At 39.7% G+C, this 21,052-nt stretch overlaps 3 protein-coding genes across 3 annotated transcripts; all 3 read left to right on the top strand.

Moving 5' to 3' along the window:
- The first annotated feature begins 4,253 nt into the window (after positions 1-4,253).
- LOC101315568 (hemoglobin subunit epsilon-1) lies at positions 4,254-6,315 on the top strand. The gene is made up of 3 exons (XM_004329381.4): positions 4,254-4,865; positions 4,982-5,204; positions 6,062-6,315. Exons 1-3 carry the CDS (start codon positions 4,774-4,776, stop codon positions 6,188-6,190), a joined length of 444 nt encoding a protein of 147 aa, XP_004329429.1. The 5' UTR covers positions 4,254-4,773; the 3' UTR covers positions 6,191-6,315.
- Positions 6,316-13,465: 7,150 nt separating this feature from the next.
- LOC101336124 (hemoglobin subunit epsilon-4-like) lies at positions 13,466-14,884 on the top strand. Its single transcript, XM_004330600.3, is given in 4 exon segments — positions 13,466-13,557; positions 13,682-13,904; positions 14,757-14,778; positions 14,781-14,884. Coding segments are annotated over 4 exon segments (441 nt in total).
- A 3,718-nt stretch (positions 14,885-18,602) lies between these two features.
- LOC101335834 (hemoglobin subunit beta-like) lies at positions 18,603-20,204 on the top strand. Its single transcript, XM_019948400.3, has 3 exons — positions 18,603-18,760; positions 18,890-19,112; positions 19,949-20,204. Exons 1-3 carry the CDS (start codon positions 18,669-18,671, stop codon positions 20,075-20,077), a joined length of 444 nt encoding a protein of 147 aa, XP_019803959.2. The 5' UTR covers positions 18,603-18,668; the 3' UTR covers positions 20,078-20,204.
- Positions 20,205-21,052: the final 848 nt, after the last annotated feature.

Raw genomic sequence — 21,052 nt, 5'->3', positions numbered from 1 at the left:
TGATCAGAGTAATTAGAAGCATAAGACCTTTGCTAGTGAGATCCCTGACCCTTTCTTATGCACCATATAACTCAGGACAGAGCCTTTATATATAGTTTCCTCGTGTATATAAAGATGCGGCAGGGCTGGATGACTAAATAATTTTTCCAGGTCTCACCTTTTTAAGATTCCAGATACTGCACACCTACTTTGCAGTGTCCTGTAGGTAAGGACTGAGATATGAGGATGAAAAACAGAGGCATGAAACAGAGGAAAAGGAAAACATTGTTCAGCATTTTAGGGTACCCCCAGACATCTGCTGACAAAGGCTCTGTGCTCTTAGAGGTCCCACGCTCACATGCTGGTCATGACTAGGGACGCCACTTGGGAACCCTCAACTTAAGGAAATATCTCAGGCCAGTCTTGGTGCTACTACTGTCATGGGAAAATGTCTTACCTTATAAGCCTCTGCTCAGCACCCAGGAGATGCTCACAGTCTTCACGTCACTTTGGGTAAAGTTCTGACGTGTGAGATATTTTCTGATTTTCCTACTTACCCTTCCACCATCTTCATTTTAAAGCAAGAATTCTGAGGCGGTTAGTGTGCTGAACAAAGGAACTGACAAAACTCAACATAAAGACTCTCCTTGTTCAGCTTCCAAATCCTCACACTGACATATACTCATATTCAGAAATAAACATGTACAAGAGCATGGGCATCCACGTGTGCACACACACACCAAAGCACCTCCCAAATTCCACATCCTGTTAGAAAATCCATTTGGTGTTACTTTAAACATTTATTTACAGTCTGACCCCTTGCTACCACCTGCATTGCTACCACCCTGGTGTAAGGCGTTATAATCTCTACCTGAACTCTTACTGCGGACTCCTAATTGATCTGTCTCCTTCTACAACTGCCACCGGACAGTGTCTTCCCAATACTGCAGCCAAAGCACACTTGTAAAAGTGTAAATCATGTATGGTAACCTCTTTGTCCAAAGGTCTCTGATAGTTTCCTGCATCGATCATAATAAAGCCAAATTTCCTACCATAACAATTTCCTACAATAACAACAATTGCCAACGTTTGTTGGCACATACACACATATATGTGTGTGTATATATGTGCATGTTTATATGTGTATCTGTAAATATAGGTGTATATGTGTGTATATATAACACATATGTGCAGATATAATATGTATACATATATGTTTATAAATATATATATGCTTTTTCTTACAACTCTATGATACAGGTATTATTATTGTCACAAATTTTATAGATTAGCACCTCCACAGCCAGCACTTCTACTCTCCCTCTCAGTCTGCTCCTACATGGGCCTTATTTTCAATCCCTGAAAATTCTAAGCATCCTCCCACTTTAAGATACTTATATTTGTAATTCCCTATGTCTTAAACATTTAATCCATATGCAGTGGCTATTTATAATCTGTCGGTGTCTTCTCAAGTGTCCCCTTATAGTGAAGAAATCCCTACCATACATTTTAAAGTAGTAATACCCTTCCACCCTTGTCCCCATTAAACTCTATCCTTCATTCCAGTGTTCTTTTCCTCCATAGCACTTAACATCATTTGGCATATACCATATATTTTATTTGTTTATTTACTTATTGTTTCACTTCGCTTACTATCAACTCCATGAAAATGTTTTGTTTTGTTTTGCTTCTGTATACTCAGAACTTTTGCAGTATTGAATGAACAACTGAAGAGCAAACACATACATCTATCACTACAAAGACATATACACATACACCCACCGCTACACACATACCAAGATATACAGTGTAGTAATGCCAAAAGAGGTAATGCCAACTAGATGTATTTAGACCTCAGCAACCAGGACCTTGATCAAATTACTTAGTTCTAGGATGTGGCCCATTTGTCCTGTAGGCTGAGATTGACTCTTGAAGTCTTATTCTTGTTAAAATGAAAGGCACACAAACCTAAAAATAGAAACCTGTGTACTTATTTATCCATTTACATTGAGATTTATAACTTGAATACTCATGTCTTTGTGAGCAATACATTCTTTCCTTGTATCAATCAAGAAAAAGTAGAGGAAACAAACTGTTCCAAAGCAAGCAGCTGGATACAATCATGCTAAGTAAGCATCTTGCCACTAGGCTCAGACATAGCTTATTCATCCATCTTCATGGGAAGGATAATAAGTTTGGCTTGGACATAACTGTTATGTGAGGTTCAAAACATCTCTAGATTCTGAGCCAACAGAGCAACATTCCTTTTCCTATACTTTCCTTGTTGGCCAACTCTCTAATGATTAATACACTTCTCTTTATACATCAGAACATTCCATAGATTATAATCTAACTATAATCATAGTTCAGAGCTTCTGGCCTGGGAGTCATTCTGTTTCTTTCAGGTGACTTTGAGTCTCTCTTTTTTATCACTAAATTTATTTTTAATAGCAATTGAAATTAGTGTGAGATTTGTTCCCCTATCCTTTGAGGTCTTGCATATTATCTAGTCACTGTTGCCTTCATATTTTTATAATACTCACATATTTGTACACACACACACACACGCACACAAATATATTTTACACAGAGCATATTTATCAGGCATTTCTAAACAGTTAACCATGCAAGACCCCCAAACACTAACCCAAAATGTCTTTCACTTGTCTACTTGTATAAAAGCCAAGAACAGAGTCTTTGAAGCCAGTAAGAAAAGCACTTTGTCTTTCACTTCTTTAGCTAGTCCTCTTCTTTGCCACAGCTCTGTGTAGTCCTGAGCTCCTATCTAAGCTCACAGTTTCTGACCCCACCCAGCTATCACCAGCCCAAGTCCCCAGAAGGAGAAAAACACTGGATCTGTCTACCTCTGTTAATTAAAAACAAACCAAAATAAAATAAATGCCCCCCAACCCCCAGAAAACAAATGAATACACAGAAGAAGAAGAAGAAGAAGAAGGAGAAGGAGGAAGAAGAAGAAGGGGAAGGGGAAAGGGAAGGGAAAGAAAAACAAACAAACAAACAAAAACAAAACAGGTGCAGGAAATAACTGGTGACATTAATGCCTAAATGGGGCTGGAGTAGAGAGAAGGGCTACAGTAGCTTGTTGGTCTAGTAATCTAAGAGGTTTTCCTTTCCCTCAGAGATGCCTCAGACTCAGTAAGATAGGGGTTGTCAAATTTTGGTTTCAGAAGGAACCCTTCTGGGGCTAGAATTAGCAAAGGCTGAAAGGGGTTTGGGAGAGGAGTGATCATTAACTGCCCTCGCTAGGTCAAAGGATCCTAGTTTCTCATAATTCCTCATGGTAGATGATCTTGTTAATGGGTGGGATCTAACCATACTGCTTCCATTTAAGGCCTGCATAGTTACCAAACCTCAAATTTATACTGTTTGATAGATGCAGATTTTTTATTCAAGAAACATGCTATGCTATAGCTTCAGTATTGAGTATGCAAAGTACTGAAGATAACGTGACTAGGCAAAAAAAAAAAAAAAAAAAATAGTCATTAACTTTTCGAAAGTTAATGATAGTCTAGCCCAGGGATTCTTTCCTATCTTTCTTAAGGGGGGAATAAGCTAAGAAACACTTGTGAAAGTCACAGCCCAGGTAAACTGGTCCACTGAAGGCTGATTTTTAATTATACAATTATAGATGGCTTCTCCTCCACCATTCCTTACCACTATATCAACAGGACTCCAGTATAATAACAGAGGATTGCAGCTGGAAAAGTTGCAAGGTACATAATCTATTTCATGATGATGTGTTCTTAGGGAAACCCAGAGCCAACAGGGACATCAAAATACAAAAGAAAACAAAAAATAAGGACACTAGAGAAACTTGAAGTCTCCTGAACTGATGGCTTCCACAAACATTAAACATACTCCAACTGCTAGCCTATCATAACAATTCATCTACTCCTCAGTTTGATCACAAGTCCTGGTTTTAAATAATTTCAGACTCCTTAGCAGCCACGCTGGTATAAATAAGTACAGAAAATCAAGAAGAGCACTCAGGGCAATGTCTCCAGAGTAGACAGTTTCCCTTGCTGTCATAGAGAAATGGACAGAGAGAGAGTTCCCTGGAAGCACAGGATGTAAGCTTATTCTACCTGTTCTCTCTATGAAATAATCTTTGGTTATGTTACTTTGGGATTGAGGTCTTAGTTCTATTGTAGATCCCTTGCATTTCCATTCAGCTTCCTAAAGTAACCATGTATGTGTTTTGTCTCCCTTAGAAAACTAAAATCCAGAGCTTGGCTATAATCCACTCCTCAAGAGAGCTAGAACTGGCTGAGGTTCTGTGTCAACAATTGTATTTTTTTTTCTTGACTGTGTTTTTGTCCCTGTCACCATCTCACCATCCTTAACCCAAATATTAAACCTGGTTTGACTGGAACTCTATCTTGGGCTTAGCTGCATTCTATGGGTCTTTCTGGGATAAGGAGAATGGGAGAGATGGATGTCATCATGGGGGATGACATGGGGAGAGAAGAGGGTGAAAAGAGAGAATGAATGAAAAATTGTTTTGAGGATGGAGGAGGAGCCAACAAAAGAAGGATGTTTCAGGAACCAACACATTATCACAGACTCAATATACATCTTCCTTGCTGACCATTTCCTGACCTGACTCCACCCCTGAGGGACACAGCTCAGCCTTGACCAATGACTTTAAAGGATTAGGGGGAACAAAGGGCCAGAAGTTCAGCAGTAAAGAATAAAAGGCCACACCTTCCAGCAGCAGCACAGACTTGCTTCTGACACTTCTGTGATCACCAGTAAGCTTCAAGACCTGACATCATGGTGCATTTTACTGCTGAGGAGAAGGCTGCTATCACTGGCCTGTGGGGCAGAGTGAATGTGGAAGAGGCTGGAGGCGAGGCTCTGGGCAGGTAGCAACTGGACTTCATGGGGGAGGATGGTGAATATGAGCCTGGTAAATTGACCAGGAAATTCTTCAAACTTTTCGAGTCACTGATTTTTCATCTGTTATGGTCTCATCTCATAGGCTCCTGGTTGTCTACCCCTGGACCCAGAGGTTCTTTGACAACTTTGGCAACCTGTCCTCTCCCTCTGCCATAATGGGAAACCCCAAGGTCAAGGCCCATGGCAAGAAGGTGTTGACATCCTTTGGAGATGCTGTTAAGAACATGGACAACCTCAAGGGCGCCTTTGCTAAGCTGAGTGAGCTGCACTGTGACAAGCTGCACGTGGATCCTGAGAACTTCAGGGTGAGTTCAGGAAATGGTCATGTGTTCTTTTTATGCTTTTTACTTTGGAATAATAATGGAAGTTGAGTCTTTGGTTGCAAAGACTAGCAAAGATCTCAGAAATCATAGATCAAAGTTGGTGTTAAGAGGGCAGAATTCCAGTGGACATACCAAGAGCACCTCGGTTCAGGACTAGTGACACTAAAGGGCTACTAGCCCTTTTAAGCCTGAGTTTGCTTAAAAGTTTTCGGGAACTTTTGTTAGAACTGGATTTGTTTACCCTAGAGAATATCAGAGAATAACAGACTTGTTCAAGGAGGAATGGAATCTGGGTTTTGGTAGATGAAAACCTGTCTCAAGGAAAGAGAAATGTCTTATTTTATGTGGCTCCTGATGATTGAAGTTTAGGAAGATATTTGGGAGAATAATTTTTAGGCAGATTATCTCAAAGAAATATCAATCAATTCTCTAAATATATTAAATTACCCATCAATATTGGGACTAAGTGGAAGCTTATTCCTGCATTGGTTGGAGACTTTACTAAACTCACTCTAAGAACCTATGTAGCCCTGAAATCCTATGATGACAAAGATTAGACAATTGGTAAATGTGAGAGGGAGGGAGAGAGGCAAATAAAAATGGTGAAATGGGAGAGAGTGAGGGGATATAGGTAGACAGAATGTTGAATGGAGGGCTCATAGAATTTAAATAAAATTTAAGAACTAGCTTATCAGAGTTTATTGCACAGATACAAACCATGGAGCAGTTTACGATGTGGAGTTAGGAGTGGGTGTAGGTATTAAGCCATTATTTTCTGCAATCTTTTAGGAAAGTTCTACTCAACATATCTAATTGTCATTTTGTCTCTCACCTAACAGCTCCTGGGCAATGTGTTGGTGATTATTCTGGCTTCGCACTTTGGCAGAGAATTCACCCCTGAGTTGCAGGCTGCTTGGCAGAAGCTGGTGGCTGGTGTTGCCACTGCTCTGGCCCACAAGTACCACTGAATTCTCCTTTCAGTTCACCATTTTTGTCCCCAATGCCTTCCTTCTACACGTGGGGACTGGAGTTTGGCCTTGAGAGCCCGGCTTCTCTTTAATAAAGTACATTCTGTTCAGTGATCAAAAATTAATATTGTATCTTCTCCATCATTTACTCTTTTTTTAAATTTTATTTTTATATTTTTTTACATCTTTATTGGAGTATAATTGCTTTACAATGGTGTGTTAGTTTCTGCTTCATAACAAAGTGAATCAGTTACACATATACATATGTTCCCATATCTCTTCCCTCTTGCATCTCCCTCCCTCCCACCCTCCCTATCCCACCCCTCCAGGAGGTCAAAAAGCACCGAGCTGATCTCCCTGTGCTATGCGGCTGCTTCCCACTAGCTATTTTACATTTGATAGTGTACATATGTCCATGCCTCTCTCTCACTTTGTCACAGCTTACCCTTCCCCCTCCCCATATCCTCAAGTCCATTCTCTAGTAGGTCTGTGTCTTTATTCCTGTCTTACCCCTAGGTTCTTCATGACATTTTTTTTCTTAACTTCCATATATATGTGTTAGGATATGGTATTTGTCTTTCTCTTTCAGACTTACTTCACTCTGTATGACAGACTCAAGGTCTATCCACCTCATTACAAATAGCTGAATTTCGTTTCTTTTTATGGCTGAGTAATATTCCATTGTATATATATGCCACATCTTCTTTATCCATTCATCCAGTTATGGACACTTAGGTTGTTTCCATCTCCGGGCTATTGTAAATAGAGCTGCAATGAACATTTTGATATATGACTCTTTTTGAATCATGGTTTTCTCAGGGTATATGCCCAGTAGTGGGATTGCTGGGTCATATGGTAGTTCTATTTGTAGTTTTTAAAGGAACCTTCATACTGTTCTCCATAGTGGCTGTACCAATTCACATTCCCACCAGCACTGCAAGAGGGTTCCCTTTTCTCCACACCCTCTCCAGCATTTATTGTTTCTAGATTTTTTGATGATGGCCATTCTGACTGGTGTGAGATGATATCTCATTGTAGTTTTGATTTGCATTTCTCTAATGATTAATGATGTTGAACATTCCTTCATGTGTTTGTTGACAGTCTGCATATCTTCTTTGGAGAAATGTCTATTTAGGTCTTCTGCCCATTTTTGGATTGGGTTGTTTGTTTTTTTGTTATTGAGCTGCATGAGCTGCTTATAAATTTTGGAGATTAATCCTTTGTCAGTTGCTTCATATGCAAATATTTTCTCCCATTATGAGGGTTGTCTTTTTGTCTTGTTTATGGTTTCCTTTGCTGTGCAAAAAGCTTTGAAGTTTCATTAGGTCCCATTTGTTTATTTTTGTTTTCATTTCCATTTCTCTAGGAGGTGGGTCAAAAAGGATCTTGCTGTGATTTATGTCATAGAGTGTTCTGCCTATGTTTTCCTCTAAGAGTTTGATAGTTTCTCGCCTTACATTTAGGTCTTTAATCCATTTTGAGCTTATTTTTGTGTATGGTGTTAGGGAGTGATCTAATCTCATACATTTATATGTAGCTGTCCAGTTTTCCCAGCACCACTTGTTGAAGAGGCTGTCCTTTCTCCACTGTACTTTCCTGCCTCCTTTATCAAAGATAAGCTGAACATATGTGCGTGTGTTTATCTCTGGGCTTTCTATCCTGTTCCATTGATCTATATTTCTGTTTTTGTGCCAGTACCATACTGTCTTGATTACTGTACCTTTGTAGTATAGTCTGAAGTCAGGGAGCCTGATTGCTCCAGCTCCGTTTTTTGTTCTCAAGATTGCTTTTGCTATTCGGGGTCTTTTGTGTTTCCATACAAATTGTGAAATTTTTTGTTCTAGGTTCTGTGAAAAATTCCATTGGTAGTTTGATAGGGATTGCATTGCATCTGTAGATTGCTTTGGGTAGTATAGTCATTTTCACAATGTTGATTCTTCCAATCCAAGAACATGGTATATCTCTCCATCTATTTGTATTGTCTTTAATTTCTTTCATCAGTGTCTTATAATTTTCTGCATACAGGTCTTTTGTCTCCATAGGTAGGTTTATTCCTAGATGTTTTATTCTTTTTGTTGCAATGGTAAATGGGAGTGTTTTCTTGATTTCACTTTCAGATTTTTCGTCATTAGTATATAGGAATGCCAGAGATTTCTGTGCATTAATTTTGTATCCTGCTACTTTACCAAATTCATTGATTAGCTCCAGTAGTTTTCTGGTAGCATCTTTAGGATTCTCTATGTAGAGTATCATGTCATCTGCAAACAGTGACAGCTTTACTTCTTCTTTTCCAATTTGTATTCCTTTTATTTCCTTTTCTTCTCTGATTGCTGTGGTTAAAACTTCCAAAACTATGTTGAATAAGAGAGGTGAGCGTGGGCAACCTTGTCTTGTTCCTGATCTTAGTGGAAAATGCTTTCAGTTTTTCACATTTGAGGACGATGTTGGCTGTGGGTTTGTCATATATTACCTTTATTAGGTTGAAGAAAGTTCCCTCTATGCCTACTTTCTGGAGGGTTTTTATCATAAATTGGTGTTGAATTTTGTCAAAAGCTTTCTCTGCATCAATTGATATGATCATATGGTTTTTCTCCTTCAGTTTTTTAATATAGTGTATCACGTTGATTGATTTGCATATATTGAAGCATCCTTGCATTCCTGGAATAAACCCTACTTGATCATGGTGGATGATCCTTTAAATGTGCTGTTGGATTCTGTTTGCTAGTATTTTGTTGAGGATTTTTGCATCTATGTTCATCAGTGATATTGGTCTGTAGTTTTCTTTCTTTGTGACATCCTTGCCTGGTTTTGGTATCAAGGTGATGGTGGCCTCGTAGAATGAGTTTGGGAATGTTCCTCCCTCTGCTATATTTTGGAAGAGTTTGAGAAGGATAGGTGTTAGCTCTTCTCTAAATGTTTGATAGAATTCGCCTGTGAAGCCATCTGGTCCTGGGCTTTTGTTTGTTGGAAGATTTTTAATCACAGTTTCAATTTCAGTGCTTGTGATTGGTCTGTTCATATTTTCTATTTCTTCCTGATTCAGTCTTGGCAGGTTGTGCATTTCTAAGAATTTGTCCATTTCTTCCAGGTTGTACATTTTATTGGCATAGAGTTGCTTGTAGTAATCTCTCATGATCTTTTGTATTTCTGCAGTGTCAGTTGTTACTTCTCCGTTTTCATTTCTAATTCTATAGATTTGAGTCTTCTCCCTTTTTTTCTCGATGAGTCTGGCTAATGGTTTATCAATTTTGTTTATCTTCTCAAAGAACCAGCTTTTAGTTTTATTGATCTTTGCTATCATTTCCTTCATTTCTTTTTCATTTATTTCTGATCTGATCTTTATGATTTCTTTCCTTCTGCTAACTTTGGGGTTTTTTTGTTCTTCTTTCTCTAATTGCTTTAGGTGCAAGGTTAGGTTGTTTATTCGAGATGTTTCCTGTTTCTTAAGGTAGGATTGCATTGCTATAAACTTCCCTCTTAGAACTGCTTTTGCTGCATCCCATAGCTTTTGGGTCGTCGTGTCTCCATTGTCATTTGTTTCTAGGTATTTTTTGATTTCCTCTTTGATTTCTTCAGTGATCCCTTGGTTATTAAGTAGTGTATTGTTTAGCCACCATGTGTTTGTATTTTTTACAGATCTTTTCCTATAGTTGATATCTAGTCTCATAACATTGTGGTCGGAAAAGATACTTGATACAATTTCAATTTTCTTAAATTAACCAAGGCTTGATTTGTGACCCAAGATATGATCTATCCTGGAGAATATTCCATGAGCACTTGAGAAAAATGTGTATTCTGTTGTTTTTGGATGGAGTGTCCTATAAGTATTAATTAAGTCCATCTTGTTTAATGTATTATTTAAAGCTTGTGTTTCCTTATTTATTTTAATTTTGGATGATCTGTCCATTGGTGAAAGTGGGGTGTTAAAGTCCCCTACTATGAATGTGTTACTGTAGATTTCCCCTTTTATGGCTGTTAGCATTTGCCTTATGTATTGAGGTGCTCCTATGTTGGGTGCATAAATATTAAAAATTGTTATATCTTCTTCTTGGATCAACCCCTTGATCATATGTAGTGTACTTCTTTGTCTTTTGGTTTCCATTTGCATGGAATATCTTTTTCCATCCCCTTACTTTCAGTCTGTATGTGTCTCTAGGTCTGAAGTGGGTCTCTTGTAGACCGCATATATATGGGTCTTGTTTTTGTATCCATTCAGCCAATCTGTGTCTTTTGGTGGGAGCATTTAATCCATTTACATTTAAAGTAATTATCGATATGTATGTTCCTATTCCCATTTTCTTAATTGTTTTTGGTTCATTATTGTAGGTCTTTTCCTTCTCTTATGTTTCTTGCCTAGGGAAGTTCCTTTAGCATTTGTTGTAAAGCTGGTTTGATGGTGCTGAACTCTCTCAGCTTTTGCTTGTCTGTAAAGTTTTTAATTTCTCCATCAAATCTGAATGAGATCCTTGCTGGGTAGAGTAATCTTGGTTGTAGGTTTTTCTCCTTCATCACTTTAAATATGTCCTGCCAGTCCCTTCTGGCTTTCAGAGTTTCTGCTGAAAGATCAGCTGTTAACCTTATGGGGATTCCCTTGGGTGTTATTTGTTGTTTTTGCCTTGCTGCTTTTAATATGTTTTCTTTGTATTTAATTTTTGACAGTTTGATTAATATGTGTTTTGGCGTATTTCTCCTTGGATTTATCCTGTATGGGACTCTCTGTGCTTCCTGGACTTGATTAACTATTTCCTTTCACATATTAGGGAAGTTTTCAACTATAATCTCTTCAAATATTTTCTCAGTCCTTTTCTTTTTCTCTTCTTCTTCTGGAGCCCCTATAATTCGAATGTTGGTGCATTTAATGTTGTCCCAGAGGTCTCTGAGACTGTCCTAAGTTCTTTTCATTCTTTTTTCTTTATTCTGCTCTGCAATCGTTATTTCCACTACTTTATCTTCCAGGTCACTTATCCGTTCTTCTGCCTCAGTTATTCTGCTATTGATCCCATCTAGAGTATTTTTAATTTCATTTATTGTGTTGTTCATCATTGCTTGTTTCATCTTTAGTTCTTCCAGGTCCTTGTTAAATGTTTCTTGCATTTGGTCTCTTCTATTTCCAAGAGTTTGGATCATCTTTCCTATCATTATTCTGAATTCTTTTTCAGGTAGACTGCCTATTTCCTCTTCATTTGTTAGGTCTGGTGGGTTTTTATCTTGCTCCGTCATCTGCTGTGTGTTTTTCTATCTTCTCATTTTGCTTATTTTACTGTGTTTTGGGTCTCCTTTTTGCAGTCTGCAGGTTCATAGTTCCCATTGTTTTTGGTGTCTGGTTTGTCACAGACCTTGTGAGGATAGACTAGGGATGTGAGGGGTTGGACATCAGAGCAAGGGATAACTGTTTTTAAAGTCAACTCCAAAGAACTGGTTGTGGGATTTACTAAAGAACTGTCTGGTTAAAGTGATGAAAGCTGCCTAGGAATGTTAAATTGATTGCTGTTATCAGGAGAGAAATGTGTGCAGATTGGCTACAGCATTTATGAAGAGAGATCATTATAAACTGCTCAGAGAGAGTGATTATCTAAAAAGTGTGGGAGAAAAACAGGAGTTAGAGGTAACTTCCAGAACTGTTGCCTGGTTTCCTGGAAAGATGGGTGGTTATTCCACGACACTCAGAGTTGCAGATGCCCCTGAGTCTGGGGGCTTGCAGGGTGCACATACTCTGCTGAAGATGGGGGTCAGGACCACCAAACAGCAAGTACCTGGATCCACCCCAGCAGGCCAAACCCACACCTGAGTGTGACTGGGATTCCTAGCTGTAGTCATAGGTCCCTCTTCTTTATTTTATTTCATTGACCTCTTATCTTGAAGCAAATTCTTTTAGCATTAATTCAAACTCTTTTCTTCATATCTCTGTACCAAAGTGCTCACATTAACATAGCTTGGGATGGAGAGCTCACAGATAATCATGTCTGTCATGGTAAACCAGCTTCCAGAAACTTAGCAATTCTTATCCACATTTTACATTTAAGTCTTTTCCAAGCTGAATAGATAAAAGCCTCTTGCTATATCAAATAGACAGAAAGGATTTATTTTCTAGTAGTAGAAATTCATCTATAATATACTGAATATATCGAGTTGAAGTCTTTAAATTTTAGAGTACCTCTGTAAATACACATGGAGATTATTTTTTTATTATTATTATATGTATATATATTTATAAGATTGATCTCAGGGAGAAACAAACAAACCAGCTTTCTGGAGGTCAAAATGTAGGAAAACAAATTCTGAAATAAAGAAACAAAATGAACCATTCCCTCTCCCACTACAAGTGTGCCTTTTCTAGTCCTGTAAGTGCTTATTTGGATGCGTGAGACCAAAGTACCTTAGATCACAGTGGCAGTGGTGTGTGGAGTACTGTCAGTGAAGATTGCCTCTGCCTGATTAGATATGAAGAAACATTACACACAGCCAGAGAGTGTGGATTCAGCACACAAAAGACAACTCAATTATTCTATAGCCATTGCCAAAGAGAATTCTAATACTCTCTTCACTGAACACAGGAACACCTATTTCCCCAACAGCCAGTTGTGTATTCTCTGATACAAATGCATAGATATATGTATTGGCCAGAGACACTTGTCCATATAATCAGAGTGAAAAAAATTATTCAGGCAAGTGCATGTATTATTGGTAGAACTCAACAACAATGGGGTGGTGCTCAATTTTTCTCTAAATTACCCAGTTCTTACCTATCTTATTTCTAAACAGATTCTGGATTGAGGTCTTTTTTCTTGGTTACAAGAACTATAAAATTATGAGCCCCATATAAGCTTTAGAAGCACTGGTAACCAAGAAGAGCTGTGACTTCTTCTATACCCTGGCTGAAGAGCAGAACAATGTCTTGTAAACACCTGATACAATGCTGAACAGAGTTCTAATTGTTACTCTTCCTAATTCTGTTTATGCCTTATGGTCAATTCAGGGATGGTGGCAGGGAGCTTGAGATATGAATTGCATGGTAGATGGTAGGAGAGAGGACAGCAGAATCCCCCTGATAGAGCCACACAACATTATCAGAGACACAAATGTCCATCTAGCTGACCCTCCCTTGCCCAAGGCCCATCCCTGGTGGTGACAACCCACCTTTGAAAAATAGTCTCATTTTATTGGGAGAAGTAAGGGCCTGGGGACAAGAGATGAGGAATAAAAGGCCATGCAGAGAAGCAGCAGCACAGACTTGCTTCTGGTCCATTAGTGATCACCAGTAAGCTCCCAGACACCATGGTGCGTTTTACTGCTGAGGAGAAAGATGTTGTTGCTAGCCTGTGGGCCAAGATGAATGTAGAGGTGGCTGGAGGTGAGAGCTTGGGAAGGTAAGCACTGGACACAGGTAGGACAGGGGGCAGAAAGGCAGAGATTTTTCCAGAAAGATGGATTGGTCAGGTTTCTTACATACTCTGACTTCCCATCTGCTCTGTGACTATGACCATCCCATAGGTTCCTGGTTGTCTACCCATGGACCCAGAGGTTCTTTTACAGTTTTGCTAACTTATACTCTGAGTCTGCGATAATGGGCAACCCTAAGGTCAAGGCCTGTGGCAGGAAGGTGCTGACCTCCTTTGGAAATGCCATTAAACACATGGACGACCTCAAGGGCACCTTTGCACATCTAAGTGAGCTGCACTTTGACAAGCTGCATGTGGATTCTGAGAACTTCAGGGTGAGTTCTGGGCATGCTTGTGCTTTGTTCTTTCATCCAGGTATCTGTTCTGTGGTTACAGTAGGGAACACAGGTTCTTAAGTCTTACCGTATAGAGGTATTTTTTGGAGGTAATATTTCAGGAAAAAGCTTGATTTTGGTAGTTAGGTTGTTCCTAAGGTCAAAGGTAAGACCAAGTAGAGTAATTAATTATGCTATGACCAGTGGAGGCCACTGGCCATCTGATATTTCTTAAAAATAAATGTCGTGAAGAGCACTGGACAAAAGTGAGCTAAATAGTTTGGCCTGGAGAATACAAATTGAGCCAGGGAGAAGAACACCTTGCCTTTGATAACTGAAATTTTCTATAAAAATCGATGAACACATTTCTGCATGGTTCTTTAGCTTTGAACCAGGAGTAAGCCGGGCAAAGTAAGAGCGACTTTTTCATGGTTTGCCCCTCCTCCTCTCAACTCCAGCAATGATGAAATGCTCTTGTATACGAAGCACTGGATTCTTTGTCAAATGGGTGTCCAAACAATTTGAATGTATGCAATATCTGAAGACTTAGACTACGCGTATCAAGCCCCAGCACTATAATCCTACTTTTAAAAAAGGAAAGAAGCAATCCATAGCAATGTTCTGGGGTCAGAAGTTGGCAGGGAAAATGAGAGAAAGATAGAACACATTGGGGGTTCAGGACTGGGAGTCACTGAAGCCAATGTCAAGCGTATAATGATGCACTTTTGTGGGAGCATGACAATGAAAGTTGCTCAACCTTTTATCAAGAAGGAAATGGATGTTATATCTATTTGCTGTAGGGGCAGCTTGAGACCTTCTGTTCACTATGCACTATCTTCTTTTTATTCCCAGCTTCTAAGCAACATGATATTGATTGTCTTGCAACCCACTTCAGCGAGGAATTTACCCAAAAGACCCAGGTTCCCTGGCAGAAGCTGACAGAAGCTGTGGCTAATGCTCTGGCCAACAAGTACCAGTAGTTGCCTGGCCATCTATGTTGGTGCCTACCTGAGGGCCCTGGGTCCCAACAGTCCATCTCCTGAAGGTGGAGGGAGAGAGCCCTGCCTCCAGACTTAACTCCTATATAATACAAATAAAATAAAAGTCATGCTCTGTAAGGAATATCCTTGTATTTTCTCTCTGTCTTTATCTTTTATAAGTTGATTCAGCTAAAAGAAAGCACTCCTATTGTAATGAGAATATTGGAGATTGAGAGTTTGGGGATGATAGAGAAGGGACCCTTATAAGATTCTACAGGATTAGAGTGGCTTCAAAGGGTAATTACTCCTATGAAGGGAAACTAGACTCTTGAGTTGGACAAGGTCTTTAGAAAAAGGAAGGAAATGGAATTACTCTTGAGAGATGCAAAATGATTATTGATAGTGAGTTGTTAGGACACAAAGTAGGGGACCTGTATAGGCTGTTATTTGTATAAACTCAGAATAGAGTTCTTTTTGGACTATAGCTCAGTTCTATTTAATATAAGAAACATATTTTTAGCAGCTATAATGCAGTGAAGATGATACTTTTTAGAGACCCAGTTAAGGACTCTGCTCTCAACTTTTTCCTAGCATCTTCAATGGTACTAATGAAGGCAACATCCTTAAAGCATATGAACTGGAAGCTTTGGTTTGAATCTGTCATCACCTGGTAGCTCTTGACCTGAAACACATTTATAATTCTACTGGTAGAGATAAAGGCCATTTATGAGGGAAAATGACAAATTCAAGAATCAGCATGCGAGGTCTAATTGACAGAGGAGAAACTGGCCCATTAAAAGCAGTGGGGTTTTATAAAATTAGAGAATCTGCTAGAGAGACCAGAAAAAGAAGGAAAAGAAGCTATTGTTGCAAACAAAATTACCAGTGAAGTTTCTTGCACACCAGAGTGACATAATCAATAGGGTATTTTAGGGAAATTGATCCATGTGTGGGCATAGACTTGACAAGGCAGAATCTACCCTGAATCTGGGCGTAGGAATTTGCTGTGAGTATAATGAAGTGATAGGTAAAAGACTAAACTTGACAGAAGCAGTGGTACTAAGAAAAAAATCAAATAAAGGAGCACTGTGGCAAAGATGCTGCAGGACTTGAAGCATAGCGAAATAGAGAGTGGAGAAGTCATGGAGGATAGCCAGGTTCCCTGTCTAGTGAATGCAAAGAGGAAATCTATTGACAGAAGAAAAAAAAACCTAGATGTCTCTTACTTAGAGCTGGCAATGGGCATAGCCACCTGTGTAAAAATCACTTCAAATTTCTGTACTGAAGTCCCTGGCATAAAGTGAAAAGCCACGGCTTTTGGATTAACAGACAATGTCAAATTATTGCCCCATTGGCTTGAAACATTTAGTTAACATTTTTCAGAATTAATTTCCTTGTTTGTAAATGGGATAATTATCCCTACCCCACAAATACATTCCAATGTTTCAAGGAGATATTTGTAAAGTGCATTGTCTGTCATTTTTGAAAAGGTAGTGGTAGTGGTTTATATAATGCATTATGATCTGTTCCTCTGTGCCCTGCTTTTTTTTTTTGCGGTACGTGGGCCTCTCACTGTTGTGGCCTCTCCTGTTGCGGAGCACAGGCTCCGGATGCGCAGGTTCAGCGGCCATGGCTCACGGACCCAGCCGCTCCGCGGCATGTGGGATCTTCCCGGACCAGGGCACGAACATTGGCATTGGCAGGCGGACTCTGAACCACTGCGCCAGCAGGGAAGCCCTGTACCCTGTTTCATTGTATATTCTTGAGCTGATTGCATTATTTCTGAGCTTCAGAACTAGATATCTAACTATTTGCTTAATATCCCATTTTGGATTGCTCAAAAGTACAACAAATACAGTATGTCCAAGACTGAACTCTTGATCTTTTCCTAATTTACTCCTGCTAACTGACGCTTCTTTTTGTGTTCCCCTTCTTAATGACTATCCCATCATCAATTGCTCAAGCCTGAAAATAGAGATGTTTTTACTTCCCTCCCTAATACAACATCATCCTATTTGTCTCTCATTTATTTTACCCCCATGTCCACTGAAGCCAAAATAATACAAATCAAATCGTGCCGCTCCAGTCCTTGAATTTTTCAAGTTTTATTTGACTTTCAGGTTAAAGAAAAAGAAACTGTAACATAGTGTAAAGATCGTTCATAGCAACTTCCTATCTTATAACATTCCCCCCTGGTCATCTGAATTACAGTCACACTGTCCATCTTTCTATATATAAATCATATAATTTGAATTATTATCCCTGGTAATTTTTAATCAACATTATGTTGTACAATTAATCTGTATTACAGCATGTGATACAGATTCTTTTCATTGTTGTATAATATTTCATTCTTTTACCATAGTATAATTTATCTATTCCACTAAATGAGGAACAATTAAGTTGCTACTGAATTGAGATTCTGAGGCATATTGATGTTACAAGCATTCCTATACATGCCTTTGGATGCACACAAGCAAGCATCTCTGTATATCTAAAAGTATAATTGCCAGGTCATAGGTGCTGCATATATTCTGCTTCAGTAGACACCACCAAATATTCTCAAAAGCAATTATACTGTTTTACACTATCGTTAGCAAAGTATAAAAACTTTTCTTTATCTACAGCCTTGTGAAATTTTGGAATTGTCCATCTCTCCTCTTCTTTATATTCTTTTCCCTCCTCCTTCCCTCTCATTCCATTATTTTCCCTTCTCTTACTCCTTCCATTCCCTCCGTTCTTCCCTCCTTCCTTTGTGCCTCCCTCCCTCCCTCCTTCCTCCCTCCCTCCTTCCTTCCTTCTTTCCTTCCTTCCTTCCTTCTTTCCAGCTATGCTGGTGGGTATATATTTGTATACCATTGTAGTATTATTTTCAATTGAGAAAAGAGTGAAATTCGCTTTGAATCTTCATTCCTGGGTCCAACTCCACTTTTTTCTTGAGGACCCAGCTGTGGAAATTTCTGCACTTGGCGTTTTCCCAGAAACCCTGTTAGACTTTAACGGGCTGAATAAGATAAATCTTGTTTGCAATTCCTTTGCATTCTCTCTTTATTCACATCATATATTTAAGTACTTATGCAATAGGTATCACATCTTTTTCTTTATTTCTCATTAAATTGTTCCATTATAATGCATGCTCCCCAAACCTATTTCAGTAGGTGGTAGAGAGACAATATTTATTACTTTTCTTTCACTTAATGGACATTTATTTCAATGAAGGGATGGGAAAGGAAAGAATTTTGTGACCCAAAGTATTATACAAAGGAGAAAGAAAGTTAAATCTATGGCAAAATATTTATCCACTCCAACCACTTAGAAACATATCTAGAGACAAAGTGAAGCTCCATATAGAGTCAACTTCATAAAATTTTTGCTTTCTAGGTTTCAGTTTTCTTATGTATGAATTGAAAGAGTTGGATGGGTTAAACTGTAAGATACATTCCACAATGTTGACTAAAACATTTATGCATAAATGAGACTGGCAGTATATTTGTAGAAGCCACTGATGAAGGAAATGAAGCTGGGAGGTAAGGACAGGGAGAGCAGGGTTTCTGAGTCCCGACACACTGGACCAGACAATCACAGATGAAGGGAACTGAGGAACAAGAGTGCATCTCACATTCCCCCAAACCAATGAACTTGTGTTGTGCCCTGGGCCAATCTGCTCTCAGAAGCAGGGAGGGCAGGAAGCTGGGTGGGGCTTAAAAGGAAGAGCAGGGCTAGCGGCTGCTTACACTTGCTTCTGACACAACCGTGTTCACTAGCAACTACACGAACAGACACCATGGTGCATCTGACTGGTGAGGAGAAGTCTGCCGTCACTGCCCTATGGGGCAAGGTGAACGTGGAGGAAGTTGGTGGTGAGGCCCTGGGCAGGTAGGTATCCAGCTTACAAGGCACGCTTAAGGAGAGTGAATGGCAGCTGGGCACGTGGGGACAGAAAAAGCCCCTGAGATTCTGACAGGTGCTGACTCCCTCTGTCCTTTTGCTGTTTTCACCCCTTAGGCTGCTGGTTGTCTACCCCTGGACTCAGAGGTTCTTTGAGTCCTTTGGGGACCTGTCCACTGCTGATGCTGTTATGAAAAACCCTAACGTGAAGAAACATGGCCAAAAGGTGCTAGCCTCCTTTGGTGAGGGCCTGAAGCATCTCGATGACCTCAAGGGTACGTTTGCTGCGCTGAGTGAGCTGCACTGTGACAAGCTGCACGTGGATCCTGAGAACTTCAGGGTGAGTCTATGGGACCATCAATGTTCTCCTTCTTATTTTTGTGGTCAAGCTCGTGTCATGGGGAGAGGGCTCAATGGCAGGATGCAGTTTAGAATGGAAGAGAGGTATTCTGGTTATGGCACTATGGACTCCTTGGGACCATTTTGTTTATTTTAGTTTATTTTACCCTGTTTGCTCACAACCATCACCTCCTCTTATTCATTCTTGTTCTCCTCTGTTTGTCCTCTTGCAATGCCTTCTCCTTTTTTAATCACACTTTATTTTGATTGTCTAATTTTTTTTTTTTTTTTTTGCGATATGCGGGCCTCTCACTGTTGTGGCCTCTCCCGTTGCAGAGCACAGGCTCCAGACACGCAGGCTCAGCGGCCATGGCTCACAGGCCTAGCTGCCCCGCGGCATGTGGGATCTTCCCGGACCGAGGCACGAACCCGTGTCCCCTGCATCGGCAGGCGGACTCTTAACCACTGTGCCACCAGGGAAGCCCTGAGTGTCTAATTTTTAAAAAAGACTTTCTTTTTTTATCCACTTAAAAAATGTTATCTAATATTTTCCTCTTATCTCTTCCTTTTGAAGGAAGGAGGATAAAATGTTGTATTGCTTCTTGAAATGGTCCTAAAGAATAAAAATGAAAACACGTTCTGGATTAAGGCAGAAAGAGAGAAACCTTTCTAAATATAAATTCAGGCTGATATGGATGGATTCACATCAGTAGTAACACCTACACTTCAGCTACCTTTCTGCTTATACCCTAGGGACACAGTTTGGGATGAGACTTAAATACTCTAAGCTGAGTCCCTCTACTAACCATGCTCTTGCTTTTTATCTCTCCCACACAGCTCCTAGGCAATGTGCTGGTGGTTGTGCTGGCTCGCCACTTTGGCAAGGAATTCACCCCGGAGCTTCAGTCTGCCTATCAGAAGGTGGTGGCCGGTGTGGCTACTGCCTTGGCCCACAAGTACCATTGAGATCCTGGCCTATTTCTTGGTGACCATCGGAAGACCATATTTCCCTAGATTCTATTTTCTGAACTTGGGGAAATAATGTCTACCCTCAAGGGTATGGCTTCTGCCTAATAAAGAACTTTCAGCACAATTTCCTGATTCCTTTTACTCATTTCTTTCCCTAAGGATATGGGAAGGTCCCTGAAGGTCTGCAGATAGGGTGTCTTTGTGTCTTATACAAAGAGGTCAAGGGAAATGAGAAAAGGAAGGGGGCCATACACAGTCAGTAATGGATGAAACTTCTATCTTAGAGCGTAAAAACTGTCAAGAAGGCTTGAAATATAGAGTGAATACCGGCATTACAGGGGCTCTATGGTAGACCTCAAACCTAAGAGAGAAACTTCAGGTTAATGCTCTGATCCATTTTCAGTAATTACTCAAAAAATAATGTGCTCAATCAGAGACATAATTGTTGCTCAAAGTCTTGTTATGTCTCCTTTTGTCCTACTTCTCTTGCTTGCATGCTGTAGGCAGCAATGCTATACTACATCAGATGTTCCTGTTCTAAGGCATAACCTCCCTCTCTCACTTGCCCCAAAAGACCTCAAAATTAACCCTACCCTCCCTTTTGAGGTAAAGTTCAGTGCTCACATTCCACCTGCTCACATATCTTTTGACCCTGGTCTCAATAAACTTTCCAGTATCACCTAAGGAAATTTTTCCATACCCCCCACCCACCTTCACCCACTTTTCACTTTTCTTCCTATCAAGCACACTCACCCTCCATGCTGTATAAGCATTTCTGCGTATTTTGTACTATCCTACGTGACTACTGTGCCTTTTACAGTAGGTCCTCCATAGACAGTAAATGTATACTTATTAAATGAAGTAATCAATGAATGAATAATTATTTCTTGTCTTAGAACTCCTGGGAGTAGAGGACAATCCAAACAATAGACCATTGCATAGGGTTTCTCTGTGTTAATGCACAAAGAAAGT

Source organism: Tursiops truncatus, chromosome 8, assembly GCF_011762595.2.
Source record: "Tursiops truncatus isolate mTurTru1 chromosome 8, mTurTru1.mat.Y, whole genome shotgun sequence".
NCBI classification, from domain to species: domain Eukaryota; kingdom Metazoa; phylum Chordata; class Mammalia; order Artiodactyla; family Delphinidae; genus Tursiops; species Tursiops truncatus.
Note: the sequence above shows the minus strand (reverse complement) of the source record. Positions and strands in the feature narration are given on the sequence as shown.

Excerpts from the sequence above, each read along its gene's own strand:
- LOC101315568 (XM_004329381.4), top strand. The coding sequence starts at position 4,774 with ATGGTGCATTTTACTGCTGAGGAGAAGGCTGCTATCACTGGCCTGTGG. Across the intron at positions 4,866-4,981 it reads GGAGGCGAGGCTCTGGGCAG|GCTCCTGGTTGTCTACCCCT; the intron begins GTAGCAACTGGA and ends CTCATCTCATAG. Across the intron at positions 5,205-6,061 it reads TGGATCCTGAGAACTTCAGG|CTCCTGGGCAATGTGTTGGT; the intron begins GTGAGTTCAGGA and ends CTCACCTAACAG.
- LOC101335834 (XM_019948400.3), top strand. The coding sequence starts at position 18,669 with ATGGTGCATCTGACTGGTGAGGAGAAGTCTGCCGTCACTGCCCTATGG. Across the intron at positions 18,761-18,889 it reads GGTGGTGAGGCCCTGGGCAG|GCTGCTGGTTGTCTACCCCT; the intron begins GTAGGTATCCAG and ends TTCACCCCTTAG. Across the intron at positions 19,113-19,948 it reads TGGATCCTGAGAACTTCAGG|CTCCTAGGCAATGTGCTGGT; the intron begins GTGAGTCTATGG and ends TCTCCCACACAG.